General features: G+C 44.1%; 1 protein-coding gene across 1 annotated transcript in view; it reads left to right on the top strand.

Annotated features, from left to right (window-relative positions):
• Positions 1–7,949: 7,949 nt before the first annotated feature.
• The window catches only part of CAMK2A (calcium/calmodulin dependent protein kinase II alpha), a 152,884-nt gene continuing 144,221 nt past the window's right edge, over positions 7,950–16,612 (top strand). The window contains exon 1 of the mRNA XM_066613330.1: positions 7,950–8,011. Within this exon, the coding sequence (XP_066469427.1) occupies positions 7,950–8,011 (62 nt within the window). The remainder of the gene's footprint in view (positions 8,012–16,612) is intronic.

Raw genomic sequence — 16,612 nt, 5'->3', positions numbered from 1 at the left:
GGGCTCCAACAAATCTCTGGAGGGCCAGAGGCTCATTGGAGACTGGGGGCTCCCTGAGGGCTGCATTGAGAAGCCTCGAGAGCTGCATGTGGCCCCAGGGCCGAGGTTTGGGCAGCCCTGCTCTAGCCCACCACTCTCCTCTCCTCTATACTTTCTCATCAGATTAATCCCCCTCTTTCTTTCTGATTCTGGGAGTGGCAGGAGGAGGAGCAATGGAGGTGGCTGGGTGCGTAGGTGTGGGTAACCACCTCACTCATACTCCTGAACAGACTAGCCTTGACAGCAGGAAACCAAGTCAGAGTGGACACAGACTTAGAACCCCATCCTATCCAACTTTCCAGTGCTGATGCAGATGGACCAATAGGGCCTGTGCTGAATTCTGCAGGGGGGGGGGGGAATCACAGAAGCCTCCTCAAGGTAAGGGAAGATTTGTTCCCGTACCTTGGGGCTGCATTGCAGCTGCATCAGCACTGCAAAGTTGAATAGGGTTGGGCTGCTAGTAAAAGACATCTGTGTGCCTATTTTGTGTCTTTTCTGGACTCAAAGTGGTTTCAAGCACTATAGTTAAAAAAACAAGAACCAAATGTAGACCTAATGCTCCTGTTTGAAACAGCTCTGAGTGCCATAGGTGATGTGCCAGTGGGATGTGTATGAGTAAAATAGACACATGCTCTCACTTGAAATGATCTGGGGCAGTGTTTCTCAAATGGTGGGTTGGGACCCACTAGGTGAGTCACAATCCAATTTTAGGCGGGTCCCCATTCATTTCAATATTTTATTTTTAATGTCAAAAATGATGGAACTTGATGCTCCCATGGTATTTGACTGCATTTGGGGAAATGGTACAGACCTGTACTTTCAACAAGCTACTCTGTATATTCTTTTAACAATGATAGTCAATGGGACTTACTCCTGGGTAAGTGTGGGTAGGATTGCAGCCTAGGATTGTTAAAAATGTTCCTGCATGATGATGTCAATTTCAATGACATCACTTCCAGTGGGTCCTGACAGATTCTCATTCTAAAAAGTGGGTCCAAGCACTAAATGTGTGAGAACCACTGAGCTGGGGTACAATATATGCCTGAATTTTTGCACAGAGAATCTTCTTATTCTTTAATGAGTGAGGCATACATGACAGCGTATGAGTCAACTGAGTTGAGCAACAACATTCTGAACAAATAGCGACTGTTTAGACTATTAACAGAATGTCAAGACTAATTCTGTTCACAGTGTAGAAAGCTGGCTCCATAGGTGTGATGGGTTTTGTAGCACAGAAGTAGAACACCAAGAAGGTCTTGGGTTCTGTTTCCATCATCACCAGGGAAAAATTCCTGTCTGGAACCTTTAAGAGTCACAAACGGTCCATGTGGACACCACTGAGGTAGCTGGATCAGCCATCAGACCTTGGATAAAGCAGCTATCTGTGTTCCCTTTGGCCAAACTTTTTTAATAGCCTGGCTGTCAAAAGCCAATGGAAACTTTTTTTCCTAATTAAAATAGTGTCTGGAGCACCTTGTGATCTGGACTGGAGTTATACCACATGCAAAGTTATAAAGCCCCTCCCCCCCACTCTGTTCCACTCCACTTCATGCCACACCTGCTTGCTATTTTGAAAAAAATAGCATAAAACACCCTGGGCTGCATAATGTCTTCTTTGTAATGTCTGCATAGAAGGTTGTTTGATGAGCTCATTTGGATCGTCATGAAGATGATTTTAAAACATCTTGATTTAGAAAGGCATTTGGGCTAACAAGTGACTGTTGGTCCACTGGGTTTATTATGTGGTACTGCTGTTGAACTGATTTGTTGTCTTGATTGTGGTTTTAATATGCTTTTACATTATTGGTATGTGTATTATTGTAAATTCTTAACAGCTACCTCAGGATATAATAATAATAATAATAATAATAATAATAATAATAATACAGGTATTTCTATACCGCCTTTCTTGGTCCTCAGATTTCTCCTTAGACTTTATTCAAAGCGGTTTACATAGGCAGGCTTATTTAAATCCCCATAGGGATTTTTACAATTTGAAAGAAGGTTCTATCTTTCAAGAAATCACAACATTCATTTGTTTCTTTCTTGATCTGGTCGCACATTCTGGCCTCCATCCTCCCACGCTCAGCAGATGGAATAGCTCGGCTCAGCTTGTCAGCTGCTTCAAGGTCGCACGGTGCCAGTGGCCTCGAACTGGCGACCTTTGGATGTTATCTTCAGGCAAACGGAGTCTCAACCCTCTAGACCAGACTTCCTGCCCATTCTATTTTTCTGTTGTGTGGCAGGATTCAAACATTACAATTTTTTTTTTACAAATTCTACAAAACAAGCAAGCAAAAATTCCCTGGGTAGCATCCATCACTTCCTTTGTTTTTTAGTCAAGAGCCTAGCTTTTGAGTAAAATAGAGTAAAATTTTGAGTAAAATAGACGCATGCTCTGACTTGAAATGAGCTGGGGCAGTGTTTCTCAGTCTGTGGGTTGGGACCCACTATGTGGATCGTGAGCAAATTTCAGGTGGGTCCCCATTCATTTCAATATTTTATTTTTAGTATATTAGACTTGATGCTACCATGGTATGTGACTGCATTTGGGGGAAATGAAAAAGACCCCTAGTTTCAGACTAAGGAAATTTGGGGTTATTACCCACTAAATGGCAAGAGACTCAGTTCTCCAACCCACAGTGCCTGCAGTATTTTGAGTACAGGTGTTCATCGCTTAACAAATGTTCACTTAAAGATGGACCAAATATACAATGGTGGCCAAAGCCCAACAAAGAGGCTCTTAATGCAAAGGAGAGGCAATCTACATCCTATAGCCTGTGCAGCCAGCTAGTGTCTGGCAGGGAGTGTCTGTTTACACAACAAAAGCACTCGATTGGGCTGAATGTTCGCTTAACAATCCAATCGCATAACAGTAGGGATTGGAGAATGTATGCCCATTGTTAAGTGACACATACCTGCATAGCAATACCTTGACTTTCATCCACTAAAACTTTCATCACTTGGCTCTTTTACATCGCAATCCAATCTTGCGCTGGAACAGGCAGGCCAGGAGTCTTTCGCTGTATCCAGCGCAAGATAGTGTGCCAAAGTGGCTCAGCCAGAGGTAAGGGGAAACTCTTCACCTTACCCTTGGGTAAGCCACTGCAGCTTGTATAGGTCTCCTCTGACTTGCGCCACCTCCTGAGGTAGCACAGGTCCAAGGAGAGCAAAGCAACTTGCAGCTGCTTCATGCTGCTTGGGAGCGGGGGTTGGGATCTGGCATAACAGCCGGATCCCAGCCCCACTTCCCCCTCACCACCCGCCCGCCCACTGGGCTGCCTTCCACCTGCCCTCCCCCTGCCCCAGAACGCCTCCCTCCAGCCTCCTCCCCACCTCCTCCCTGCCGTTCCCAGACCGACGCAAATTAACTGGGGGAGACTGCTGTGGAGGCTGGATGCAGCCTCTGTGCTCCAGGACACCTCCATGCGCTGGTGCAGCTTCCGCCTGAGGAGGCGCAAACAGGCTCCTAACGTGAAGTTAGGATTGCGCCCTTAGTCATTTTCAGCTGTAACCACATTTCAAATTTCGTCCGTGTGCTTTCTTCTTTTGCCCAGTTTCATCCAACCTTCCACGACGTTCGTCAACATTCTTATGTTTATTTTTCTTTTTTTTCTGTTTGTTTAAGTTTTGCATGTAGGTGCATGTGTTATATAGTTGGTTATTTACATTTTTCACCAGCCAAAATAAATTTGCAAGCTAAATAAGACATGCTTTGACATTCATCCATTTTTGACTTTAATCCACGCTCTTGTCCCTAAACCAGGCAAAAGTGCCAGATATTACTGAATTCCTTTTCAAGTATATTGTATTTTTAGCTCTTTTTTTTTTAAAAAAAGTTCTTACTGGGACAACAGCTCTTCCCTACTCAATCACAAGAGTGCTTTCATAGCCCTTTAGAAAGAAAAAAAAGTTGGTGACTATTAGCATCTTATCTATGAGCAGCGATGCTTTGTGCTGTTTCAAAACATTTTTATTTTTCCTATAAAAAGGGCACTTTTTTCTCCAGCAGCAGAACATGGAGTTCCCTTAGTTTTTTCAAGGCGGAAAACTTCCTTAACCCCAGTGGAAGTTGCTTTCCATCAGTGGCGTAGCTAATGAAAGTATAGCCCGGTGCCAAGGACAAAATGATGCCCCGGAAGTGACATCATAACCAGTGGCGTGGCTAAGGCATCACTACTTGGAGTTAAAGAAGATTTTGTAGCCCCCACCCATGAAAAATCAAATTTAATTGATTCAGTAAATAAATAAAATGTTTTCTGGTTAATTGGCCATAACGTTTGATAGAATAAAGGTATTCCAATGGGGTTTGTTTCACTGCATTCAGCATTAAGTTACCTCTCCAATGATGTATAACATGATGGTATTATTCGTACACACCAAGGTTTTCACAATTTTGGTCCTGAGTGTCAGGCTCAGTTTCTTACTCCCCTAAAGCTTGTTGCCCGGTGCAATTGCCACTCCCAGTACCCCCTGAGCTTCGCCACTGCTTTCCATTGCTTTTGTACTTTCACTAGTGCTGCAAGACCTGGTGCACGGAGGAGGCACAGTGTTAGGGAAATAGTCATGGCTTTAAAAACAAAAAAACAAACAAAAAAACTTCTGCAACCCCTTACAAGAGAGGTTGCAATCTCAGCATCATGCCCTTCTTGAGCGCCCCCTGAAAGCATCAATCCAAACAGTCTTGTTGATGGACTCCTGGGTGTGGTGATCCATTGTTCTGACGCAGCACAGTGAATCTTGTGCTCGAAATTCCAAGACCCGAGTTTCAAACTGAACCTCCTGCCACGTGCTGACAAATTGTTCTCAACTCTATTGTCCTCTATGCCTTTTAAACAAACATCCTGTTAGTCACTGCTGTGGTAACAATGTCTGGAATGTAGAGACATGAAACCCACTCTTGTCTTTCAACGTGTCCCATTCTGCTGTCCCCATCATAGCGCAGTGGAGCTGCTTCCTGTCAACCTCCTCCTCCTGTGAAGAACTGTGTGCTCCACTTCGCAGTTGAATCTCCCCCACCTGGGCTTGAGGAAAGGAGCCTGTTTCTTTCAGGGAGCATGTCAAGAGCACTGTAATTTTATGCTTCTCTCGTCGAACTGAATCCAGCATGCTGGTAGATGGAGCTGAAGTGCATTGTGCAGAGGAATAAAAGGAAGCCGTTTGCACGAAGGTGGTAATAGTGCAATTAATCTGGAAAGCTGTTGCAGCTTGCCTTCTCCTCCCCCATCCCATCCGCTCTCTCTGACTGTCCTCCTTCATCCACAACCTTCATGGCCGCCCACTTTCTTTGCTCTTTTTCTCCTTGTTGCAATGCTGGAAAAGTAGCTGTAGCTCGAGATCTGATTTCTGCCTTGTTAGCTTTGCAGCTTTTCTCCTTTACACTTCCATGTATTTGAAAGCCCCAGAACAAATTCTTCTGACCATTCCTGTGCTCTTTTACCAAGTGTTCATACTGCTGTTTGAGAATGGAATATGAGGGGCAGGATGACTTCATGGTGACAAAAAAAAAGCACAGGTTTGTAACTGGACTGCTGTGACTGGTGGGGAGAGCTCAGAGAATTATTTGCAAGTCGCTGGGGGCTATGGGAACCAAGAGTGCTTGAGGCACTGGTATAAGTGGCAAAGGATGAAAGCAGAAACAATCCCACCCCCAATTCCTCTACTACAGCAGTTCTTAAACTTTTGAGACTCTGGAGCCCTTTACATTCCTAAACCAAGTCTCGGGGAGCCCCACTGGCACATGAGTGGAGTCTTGGGGAGCCCCAGACTGCTGGCACATGCATGGAGTGGCACAGCACCACGCAGTTGATGGCCACTTATGGTATGTTCATGGAGCCCCCAAAGAGGTCTCAGGGAGCCCCAAGGCTCCTAGGAGCAAACTTTAAGAAATGCTGCTCTACTGCAATTTGCCGCATGTCTTTCATCCTAATTTTCAATTTCTCTGTATTCTGCGCTTGAAAAAATTCTCCATCAAGAAGATGGAGCTGAATTCTGTGGCTTTATGGCACGTTCGTGACACCCAGAAGCTGGCGCAAGGGACTTGAGCCGGCTTAAGCGCAACTTAGGATTGCACTCTTAGTATCTGAAGGAAAAGAAGGTACACAATGATTACTCCTGGATGAAGTCTTTGTGACTTGTGGGAAGTCACTACCAGTCAGGCAGTCTTTCCAACCTGTGGAAAGACCTGCCTGTCAGGGGTGGCCCAACCTCAGACACTGCCTGGTGCCACCTCTGCCACAGTGCACTGCATGGAAAAAGCAGACTCTTACTAAGACCTGGGTGTGGGATTTCTGGTTTTATTTAAAGGGACTGTGCAAATGAAGGCAGTCCCTGTAAATAAAACCAGATATCCCACCCTTCCAGGTATGAGGAAGCTGGGCGAAGTGCGCAGTAAGAAGGTAGATCATCCACTTCTCACTCAAGCAAGCAAGTAGTGGATTGATGCAGATTGTGTCCATCCTGTGCTGGAGGGAGGGAACAGCAGATGCAGTGAAGGGCACAAATCCATCTCCCCCTTCCTCCTCCCACAATCCACCTCTGCTGCAAGCCACTTCAAGTAGCCTCATGGTTGGGCCACCCCTGCTGCCTAGACACATGTTACAAGGTGCCAAAAAACCTGAGAACCAGAAATAAGTAAGAATTTGCCATCCACTCACATGGAGAGCTAATAGAAAACTGTTTCTTACAAACCTTCTAAAGCCGTGGAAAAGCCTAAATATATGTAATATTTTTGTTCCTGTGTGGGCGACCTTTAATCTGTGACAAGGCTGTCTCATCACATGCCCACTGCTCGAGAAGCAGGATTTCAGAAGATCTGGCTCTTGGTCAACCTGCATGCTTTCCGGGATCCTTAACTCAACCCACGCACCCTAATCACTCCCACACAAGGACTGATGTCTGGAGGCAACCTGTCCCTCCATCTGGATGATGCTCTTCAATTGCAGCTGCACAAAACTAACAACGGCATTATGCAACTCTTCTCTCACACATGAAGTGACTTTTCTTTTTTTTTTTAAGCTCCGGTGGCAAAAACAGAAAGTGCATGAAATCTGGGCCAGGCACCCCACTGGGAATAAAGCTCAGTTGCTGCTTTCCAAAAGGTTTTTCACATTCTGAATTAGTTTTTAGCTGCTCCCTCTACAGGAGTTGAAGAAATTCCAACTGCCTTGTGCTTTATTTATTCTAAGGGCATGGTGTAGCACTTTAAAGGTAGCTGGCTCCCAGGGTCCTAAACCGAAATGAAACTCAGAAGACCCTGAAGAAGTATCTACCGTTCCCATCGTCCCCCAAAAGTAGCTGTCGCTCAAGGAAACATGCTTCTTTAAACCTTGCAACTATTGCAGTTGCCAAGGCAACACAGCAATACCTGTCTTTCTGGAAAATAAGATGCAGTTGCCAGGGCAACAGCATCCTGTCTTTCTAGAGACTATCCTGTAATATGGAAACAGCCGTTTCCATAGTAACATTTTTAAGGGGGGGCTGTTAATTCTCAGTTGCATGTCTAAATTTGCTTTTATGTTTATTTTTTAGATCATGCCATCCTTCTCCTTCATGTCATCCTCTGTTTTCCAGTTCAGGATGCAGTTTCCACAGTCACAGAGTCAGGGCGTTCAAGAGCTGCAAAGTGGCAGGCAAAGCAGGTGTTTGGGAGGCAGTTACCCGGGCAACAGAACCAGGGCGTTCCAGAGGTGGTTGCTATGGAGAACTGGATGCTGACGAAGGCTTGTGAGGCTGAGAAGACAAATTGCCCTCATCATTATCTCCAGGCTTGTCAATCATACATATTCGCTTATTTACCTCTGAGAGGGAGAGAGCACTAGGAGCGAAGAGGAAAACGAGAAAGTGCTTGCTCAAGAGAGAAGAGGTGTTCGTGTAAAACTTCACGCCAGGGGAGGCAGTCACCGTCTAGGATGGCAACCATCACCTGTACCCGGTTCACAGAAGAGTACCAGCTCTTCGAAGAGCTGGGGAAGTAAGTTGGAGACAGATTCAAGGGTGGGAAAATTGTTTTGAAATTGCATGGGAATATTGCGTTCTGAAGTGATAGTGGAGGTGGAAAATCAGCCAGAATGCAAAAAGCTGGCATCCCAGGAGGAAGAAGAGGCAATGGACTGAACAATAAAACAAACTCATGGGGGGGGGCAGGGAAATGCAAAGAGAACAGAAGGGAGATGCTAGGAAAGAGCATCTCCAAGCCAGGAAGGCGGCATACCATTTTAGCCAGCTGATACCAAATCAGGCTTCTCCATCCCTCCACTTTTGCAGAGCAATGAGCTCTGCATGAGAAGGGTTAAAACAACTTGCTGCCATCCTCTTTGGTGTGTGTGCATTGCTTTTTGTACTTCTGAGAAGACTCAGCCACAGCGGGCAAGGGCACTGTGATTCTGCTTCAAAATCACACCTTGCCACCTTTTCCTGGGGAACTTTAATGTGTTTGATTTGCCTAGTAAACAACTTCCAAGGGAAGTCCCTGTCTTTCTGAGGAACGGACAGCTGGAGATTCATAGAGGGGTCCTGGCAGCAGCCGTCCAATTGCTTATTTCCCCTAGACCCTGCTTAGAGTGAGAGAGTTATATAGATGCTCCTGAAAGCTGTGTGTGAAAGCACGGAGGGCTGGAGGGGGTGCAGCAGAGATTAGGGGGAGAGAATGTCAAGTTTTGTTTTTTGAGATACTAATGCACAGATAGGACTGTACTTAATTTTGCATATTGGACCCACGCATACCTAGGTTTGCATCTTTCATTGTTGGCTTGCATATTTGTTCATATACGTGTGTGTGTGAATGAGCACATGGGAGAGTTCAGTTTATATATTTGTTTCACTCTGTGAATGCTCTGGTAGTCTTCATTCCCTTTGAGGTGTGGAAGAATTCACTTTACCTGATGAAAACTTAGTGCCTATTTCTTGATATGCATCTGTCTTTAATGTATTAGCAGTGGGGTACATGTTTTTGTGGGTGTTTCATTCATCAGAAGACATTGAAACGATCCCAGAATGAGTACATGTATGATGAATTCTGTGCATATCTCTGTGTGCTTTTTAGAATCATGTATGAAATCTTAGTGTGTATTTGCATTCTACTCTTAAGTGTCCGTATATGCTTTCAGCACATTCCTTTGTTTCAGCCCCTATGGTGCACATATGCATTTTTCTATGTTGTAGATGTGTGTTGTGGATCCAGATTGTGCGTTTGTGCCTCTGATCTAGATAAGCAGATATGTCTATGTGGTTCATGTTTCTCCTGGAAGGCACATTATTACATTGAATGCTCAAATATACAGTATATATGTGATTCTTGGGTGCTTGGAGGTGTAGAAGTATATAGAACTATGGGAGTGTGTGTATGTGGCGGGGGGAAGAAATTTAGAGCAAAGAGAAATCAAGAAGAGTGGGAAAAATCTGTTTCCTGTATTAAAATAGTGGCTAGCACATGCAGCTTAAAGCAGAGAACAGGGCAGTGGGATCAATTCAGAAAGCATCAACTTCACAGAAGTCAGTGGAGTTGACACTGTTTTATGCTGGCATTATATATTTATCCCTCTGATGTGTGTACACAGAGGTACTTATCCAGGGAACGTACATGGTTTCCTAGATATTGTATTATGTTTTCACAAACATTTCGGTGATTGAATCATGCATGGATGGTGGAATGATGAGTCAGTGACCAGATCTCTGCAATAAGTGGAGATAAAACATCATTTCAGTCTAGGAGGCAAGCACTATCCATCCTTCCTTAATGGATACTTGGGAAAAGAGTTGGAACCAATTCCTTCAAGAGGTTTCTCATTCTTTTTCCAGTCCCTGCGCAGGCAGTTCTGAGGGGAGATTAGGACTTTGATTCTGTGAAGTGTTTACAAGAGCTTGTGACTTGGATGGAGGTATCAGGAGGAGAAGCATCTAAGTGATACGCTACCACTTCTATTCGCTGTAGTGATTATGTGGCACTGATCCACAAAGCAGCTTTCTTTGGTGATCTTACAGTGTGGTCACCAACATTTCTTATTGAGTTTTTTACCATCTTGAATCTTGGCTCACTTCTGGTTACTACCCTCTGCGGTTCAGTCAAGAATTCCTGTGGCCATCAGGGTGTGGAGAAGCCTCCATTTTCTTCCTCTAGCTCAGAAGAGGGTAGCAAAACCAGGAGGTTGTTGCCATATAGTCTTCCCACGGGTGGCTGCATGTGCCTGTGAATGTGAAATGTTGAAAATTGTGACGCAGGAAAAAAAGGATAAGAGTGGCATGGGATATGACTCTGTCTTTGCAGATCTGCCCTAATTACACTTCACTGACTACCCTGACTTTCCTGGAATCTTTTGAGCATTGAGGAACATTGCTATGGTACTGTCTGGACATTGCTTTACATGTTACTCAACACTGTTGCAAAATGGCCACTTAGGAAGGAAGGGCAATTTTCTGGAGATATTTTCATTAAACTGAGGCAAGCATACGCAAATCGCAAATTGGGTTATATGTATCCTAATTTATTTTGGGGTGTATCTGGGACACTGTATAGTTTCTGTGCTAGGCATTAAGAAGTCAGTTTGGTTTGTACCTTCTACCAAATACAAACAAATAGCAAAAAATGATGTCTTTGCATCTTAAATGTATATCCACACCCATATCCTAATCATGCCACCAGAGGATCCAGTGATGTGAAGGGACGCAGATTAGGGTTTGTTAGGATATTTTGGATATTTCATAATGGAAGTGGCTAAGCTCATGGCCTTCTCATATTGTATAAATATTTAACAGGAAGACAGCTGTCTTACTTTCAGATATGTCAATAATAGACATATATCTCAGCTGGATAAAGATGGACATTTAGCACCCATATTCAGTACCCAAATGAACAGTTTCTGTAAGTCTCCCCACAGTATTCTTCATATATGCATGTTGGAAAGATCCAAAACACCACTGGCTATACAGCGTGCACTAACTTGGAGACGTTGTGTCTGTAGGATGGTGAGTCCAGTTAAGAGCTCTGCAATTTGTGTTATATAAGACAAAATACACTCCAGGTTGAGAAAGCAAAACAATGTTCAAAGTGTATTTTGGCAGACTGGAGCAAGAAAAAGAAAACAGTTAGTGCACTACCCCTAAAGGAGATTGGGTGAAATACCCCATCATATGTACATGTTTCCTGTTCTTATGATGAACAATGTGGCTTGAGAAATGAAATATATTTTTCAAAGACAATACAGTACTGTTATTTGATATATATGCTCACATCAGATTGGACTAAAACGTAAAACTTGCACCATCTTGGGTTGAAGGAAATGTTTGAATTGATCCAAAATAAATACAAAAAAGAAGAAATTTTCATTTTAGAACAACCCAAAGTAATTTTTTTTCCCAAGGAAAAAAAAATTGTTTACTTGGTTTCTTTATCAGCTGGGAAATGTTTTAAACCAAAGAGTTTCTCAGCCAACTCACTGTATGGTCATTGGTTTCAGAATTATCCTCCAGAAAGGGTAGTAAAAACATAGGTCTCTAAGGAAAAAAATCCAAGCCTGGATTTCCTGAGCTACATTGGAGAAGTTTCTGCTAGGTTCATGGTGCATACAGTGACTCTGCACTGATTCCAATCTTGACAGATTGGCAGATCCCCCAATCTCCCATGTAATAGAGCTGCGTGGGTGATGGTGCCTTAGAGTCTGCATTGCTGTGGTAAGTTTACATGGCTCTGTTGTGTGTGGGAATAATGAATGGCTTTAAAACTACAGGAAGAGAGGTGAAGGTAAACCACTAGGAAAACTGTTCTAACACAAGATCAATTCATCGGTGGAATAAACTGCTGACGGCAAAAATGAAGCTGCTTATTTAGACTAGAGCATCTCAAGAAAAGGTTGAAAAAGCATGGAGATGTTTTAGACCAGAGGATGTCCTGCCTTCAACAATCACAGTTACAGGAGTTTGCAAGCACTTGGAATTCTGAATCAGTACACCTGTCCTCTGTTTCACATGGGGACTAGGGTTGATCAAACAGACTAGCTGGCAGGACCTGCATGGATAGCACACCAATCATGGCACCTAAGCTGCATCAGTACCTCCAGCCCTCACACCATGCTAGATACCACTTCCTAAAAGTTTCTTTCAGGTTCTTTCTTTCTTTAGGTGCCTCTCTTAGGTACCTTTTCCTAAAAGTTTCTCCTCCCCACAGAGTTCCTGTCAGGTAATACCAGCACAGGGAGAAAGTACCCTTAGTCCAAAGAGCTGGATTTTACGACTCACCTGGTCCCTTCCAGCTCTCAAACCCCAATTTGTAATGATTTGTCATAATGGCAGTACATAATTTACAGCCCAGTCCTATGGGCACACTGCATCACCATGTTCTGGTGGTGCCGCATACTTTACAGTGGTTGCAAAAGGCGACATGCCACTCGGTGCAGCTGGACCACCACCACAAGCAGTGAGTAGAACTTCCCAAAGAGCTCTGGCACTGGTAAGTCAGTGCAAGAGGCAGACAAGGGGGTAGGGGTGGGCCAAACAGGGTGTGGAGGGGACAGAACAGGACAGAGACCATGGCAAGGAGGGGAAGAGGGTGGTATTAGCGGCAGTGCTGCCACCAATATCCTATCCCCCTTCCTGACCTTGAACCGCCTTCCTGGATCCTCTTGGACTTGTGCCAATATTGCTGGTGCAGGTTGAGCAAGCAAGGGAATAAGTGTTCTCTTACTTGAAGGAGACTTTAGGATTGCCCCCCTCCTTGCAGGATGCAGCATGAGCTCTGGTGGCATGACTTCATTGGCAGGTAGGGGTTTAGATAGGAGGGGGCTAGAAGACTAACAGCCTGTATAGACGAGTGTTTAGTATCATATAAGGACCAGCCCTTGATGTTCCAGATACAGGATTCTTTATACCATAAGATAATTAGAGACTCAGTTCCCTGTTGTGATTCCCAGTTGTTGCCGTTGGCAGTGCCTCGCCAAGCTCATGTTCCTGATGACAGTCCCTCCCTCCAGGGAATTCATAATAAAATCACCAGCCAAGTTGTTTACATTTGCTCACATCTGAGACAGAAATTAAAGAACCTTTGGTGTGGTGCTATAAGCTTAGAAAAGCTGCTCATAATCTGGTGTTATGCTTTGCCACACCCTGAAAAATAAAAGAAGCAAATCACCAATTAGCATTTCCATCTTTTTCAATTATCTGAAATATGATTGTAGAGTGGAGGTTGCACTTTTATTTGGTTATTTCAAATTCTGTTTTATTTCCTGGCTTTTCACAGCCGGTTTGAGAAAGTTTGGATGTTCATTTTGCACTTGTGCGGTTTTCTGGAAGCTGAGACGAATGGATTTCAGCATGTTGCAGCTGCGGTTTTAAAAACAAAAGAACACTAGTTACAAGCTCTGACTTAAAGTTCTTAGTAAATGCAGTACCTGTGACCTTTCTGTATTAAACATCTGCTATTCTAGGAATGACAGAAAGAAGGTGATGACTAGTGCTAGTCAAAAAGGCCAGGTTCATTGCGCAAAGTGTTATACAACTGCTTGGTGCAGGATTTTTACATTAGTCTGACTCATTGGTTAGGTCTGGAGACCCCTTCAGAGGAATGATTTCTACGACTTCATTTCATTGCTGTGTTTACCCAGCTACATATTGTTTTAGTAGCCACCACATTTGGTTATGTATCTAGCTACCAAGCTGAGCCTTTGGTTCACACAAGGTCATGCTACCCTCTCCTCGGAACAAAACAAGGAGATTGACTAATTGTCCTATGAGAAGGGGGAATGGTGAGAATTTAGAAAGCAGAAGGGACCTGACCCCAAAACAAAGGTATCTTGGCTTTGCTGAATGGGTCTGTCCAAATGTCCCTGTTTTCTCCCAGCATGAGAAGGCAGCATTCCCAGAATTCAATTCTCCTTGCACTCCTCAGACTGGGCAGTCTGGCTGAATTCCCAGCCGTCTTTCTTCAGGAATGAAGAAGAAAAGTGAGCTTCTCCTGGAGAAAGTGCTGCGAAGTCTTGAGTTAAAAAAAAATATGGAGCTGATACTTTGAAAAACGCAGGTATTTTTCCTCTCTAATAATTTCTTTTCCTCACTTTCTTTTCCACATATTTTTTTTTTTTTGGTCATAAAATACAAATATAGTTGATCCCAAGGAGAATAGGGGTGGGGAAGATTACCAAGGGATATAGAGGGGAATGAAGAGGGCAGGATTGTTCTTCTGAGAAGCTGGAGGGAAGCAAGACAAAGAAAAGGAATAGAACGCCTCTTTCTGAGATCTTTGAATCCACCCCCATGGCAGGTGAAAGAAGGGGCTGAGTGAAATTATCATGTGGCACTATATAATCAGGCACCTCTCTCCCGGAGCAGTAGAAGAAGAGAAATTTACTTAAAAATAAGAAGAAAAAAAATCACAACCCACACTTTTCTTTCTAGAAAGGAAATAAACCCTGAAAATGATTTGAAGGAGGAGGTGTGGAAGGGAGGCAGGCAAGCAGCCTCACAGCCTGGTACTGGCAGGGAAAGTATGACGAGGGGAGAAGCAAACTGTCCTTGTGTCAGAGCCTCAGGCACTGTTGCTTGCGTGGCAGGGGCTTGTAAGCACTCAGGGGCAAAAAAAAAATAAGGCAGAAATTGCTGCCCTCCCATTGCCGGAGCGGATATTTTTAGTATTATGAATGTTGCAATTTTTTTAAAAAAAATTGATTCAATTGTCATGCATCATATCTTAAATAATAACCAATATTTCTTGCTTCACATTTTCATATGGTTTAATTTTGCTCTAATGCATCAGAAAAAGTGCCAACGTTCCAAAAGAAAAACAACAGTTGGTTGATTTTCATACATTCCCGCAGTCTCTTTTGATATGTACATTTATTCATTGACATGGTGTGCCCAAGTCTCCCTCCTCACTCTTCCAGTAAAAGATGCTTATATTATTTCAGTAGACAGAATTGAGATCTAATGCTACATTGTCTTTGTAACACTTCGAAAGGCTCACCTGAGACCTTGGTTCCTTAGTGGACCTCTTGTTTTACCAAGGATGAAAGGTGCAGTGAGGAAGAAGAGGAGAGAGAACAGGTGCTAGGTTTATTCCTCAGTTGTAGCTCTCCAATAAGACCCCAAATGGCACTGTAGTAGAAAGAGACTTATGGCCCAATCCTATCCCACACCATCTTCCACAATGCAGCCACACTGATGGAGCACATGCTGCATGCAGTGGTGGTGATGGTGAAATGAGACAGCCAGCAAGAGATAAGTAAAAATATTTTTACTTACCTTCCAGTAGGCTGCCTGGTTGCCAGTGCGTCTCCTCAGACTCATGCTGGTAGACTATGCTGGAGTAAGTCCAAAGAGAGGAAGGGGCAGGTTGGCCTAGAAAAATGAGGATGGGATCCTGGCTCACACTGGTGCTGCTGAGATCCACCTGCTCCAACTCCCAGCTGCCCTAACCTTGCCTAAGTTGCCCATAATATACCCCCACCAGTACCTTACCTGCTCTGGCATGAGCTGGGTCCATCACTGGTGGGTGCATGGAACTGCCAGACGTTTGCGTTGATGGCTCGGACTCACTTGGGAGTGGAACACAAGTAACACTTCAGCCTTTGACAGCAGCAGACTGTGAGATCCGATATCACAAAGGCCCCATAGGATGGGTTATTAATCACACATCCTCCTAGTAGCATTCTGGATGATAGATGTGATAGGCAGATATTTCCAGGTTAAAGTATTAGGCTGGAAACATGAGACAAAATACCTGATGACAAAATACTACCCCTTGCAAGACAATAGTACCAGCTGGATGTACGTCTTTGTTTCTTGTGGATGTTGGACAGTCATGGAAGGTCTCTCTTTAGGCAGAGACATATTGATGAATCCCATGTATGGATTGACACTAATGATTACTATGTACTGTTGTCACACAGTGATAATAGAGTGTTCGTAGCTCGGCTGCCTGGCCTCTCATCCAAGGGTCAACTACATACAATGTTAAAATAAGATGGAATTTCCATAAAACCCCTCAAAACTGTCTTATCTGTGAGTGCACCCATCATCATCATCACAGGTTGGCTATGACTAACCAAAATAATAATGAAATTATATAATAATAATTATTGGGCCTGGGATCAGGTCTAAGGAGGGGGCAGGAACAGTGGAGGTCTACTTCACCATTTCCTAACCACTGCTCCTGGGCCGGGCAGCCCTATATGAGCTTCCCAGCTATACAGATAGCTCAGATCCAAAAAGCCACATAGGGGTAACTGGGACATTACTCAGGATAAGGGGGAAAATATCCCCTTACCCTAAGGAGACCTCCAGCCTGCTCCTAAGTTGCACTGGATACAACACAGATCATGCAGCCTGGCTGTGCATGCACAGCAGGGGAGGGGAGAAAGCAGTCACTGGGTTGCTGGGGTGACCAGGTCACCAACCACCCCTTTGATGACATTATTTTGGCCAGCATCATGTTGGCATCCTTCAGTCTCGGAAGACTATGGTATCGCGCTCTGAATGGTGGTTTTGGAACAGAGTGTTCTCTCCAGTGCGCGAAGCCTGGGTAAAGTAGGTATGGAGGATGGGCTGTTACCCATGCAGCAAATCCCCCCTCTCCACGTCACTGAAATGG

This window comes from Tiliqua scincoides, chromosome 2 (genome assembly GCF_035046505.1).
Source record: "Tiliqua scincoides isolate rTilSci1 chromosome 2, rTilSci1.hap2, whole genome shotgun sequence".
NCBI classification, from domain to species: Eukaryota; Metazoa; Chordata; class Lepidosauria; order Squamata; family Scincidae; genus Tiliqua; species Tiliqua scincoides.
Note: the sequence above shows the minus strand (reverse complement) of the source record. Positions and strands in the feature narration are given on the sequence as shown.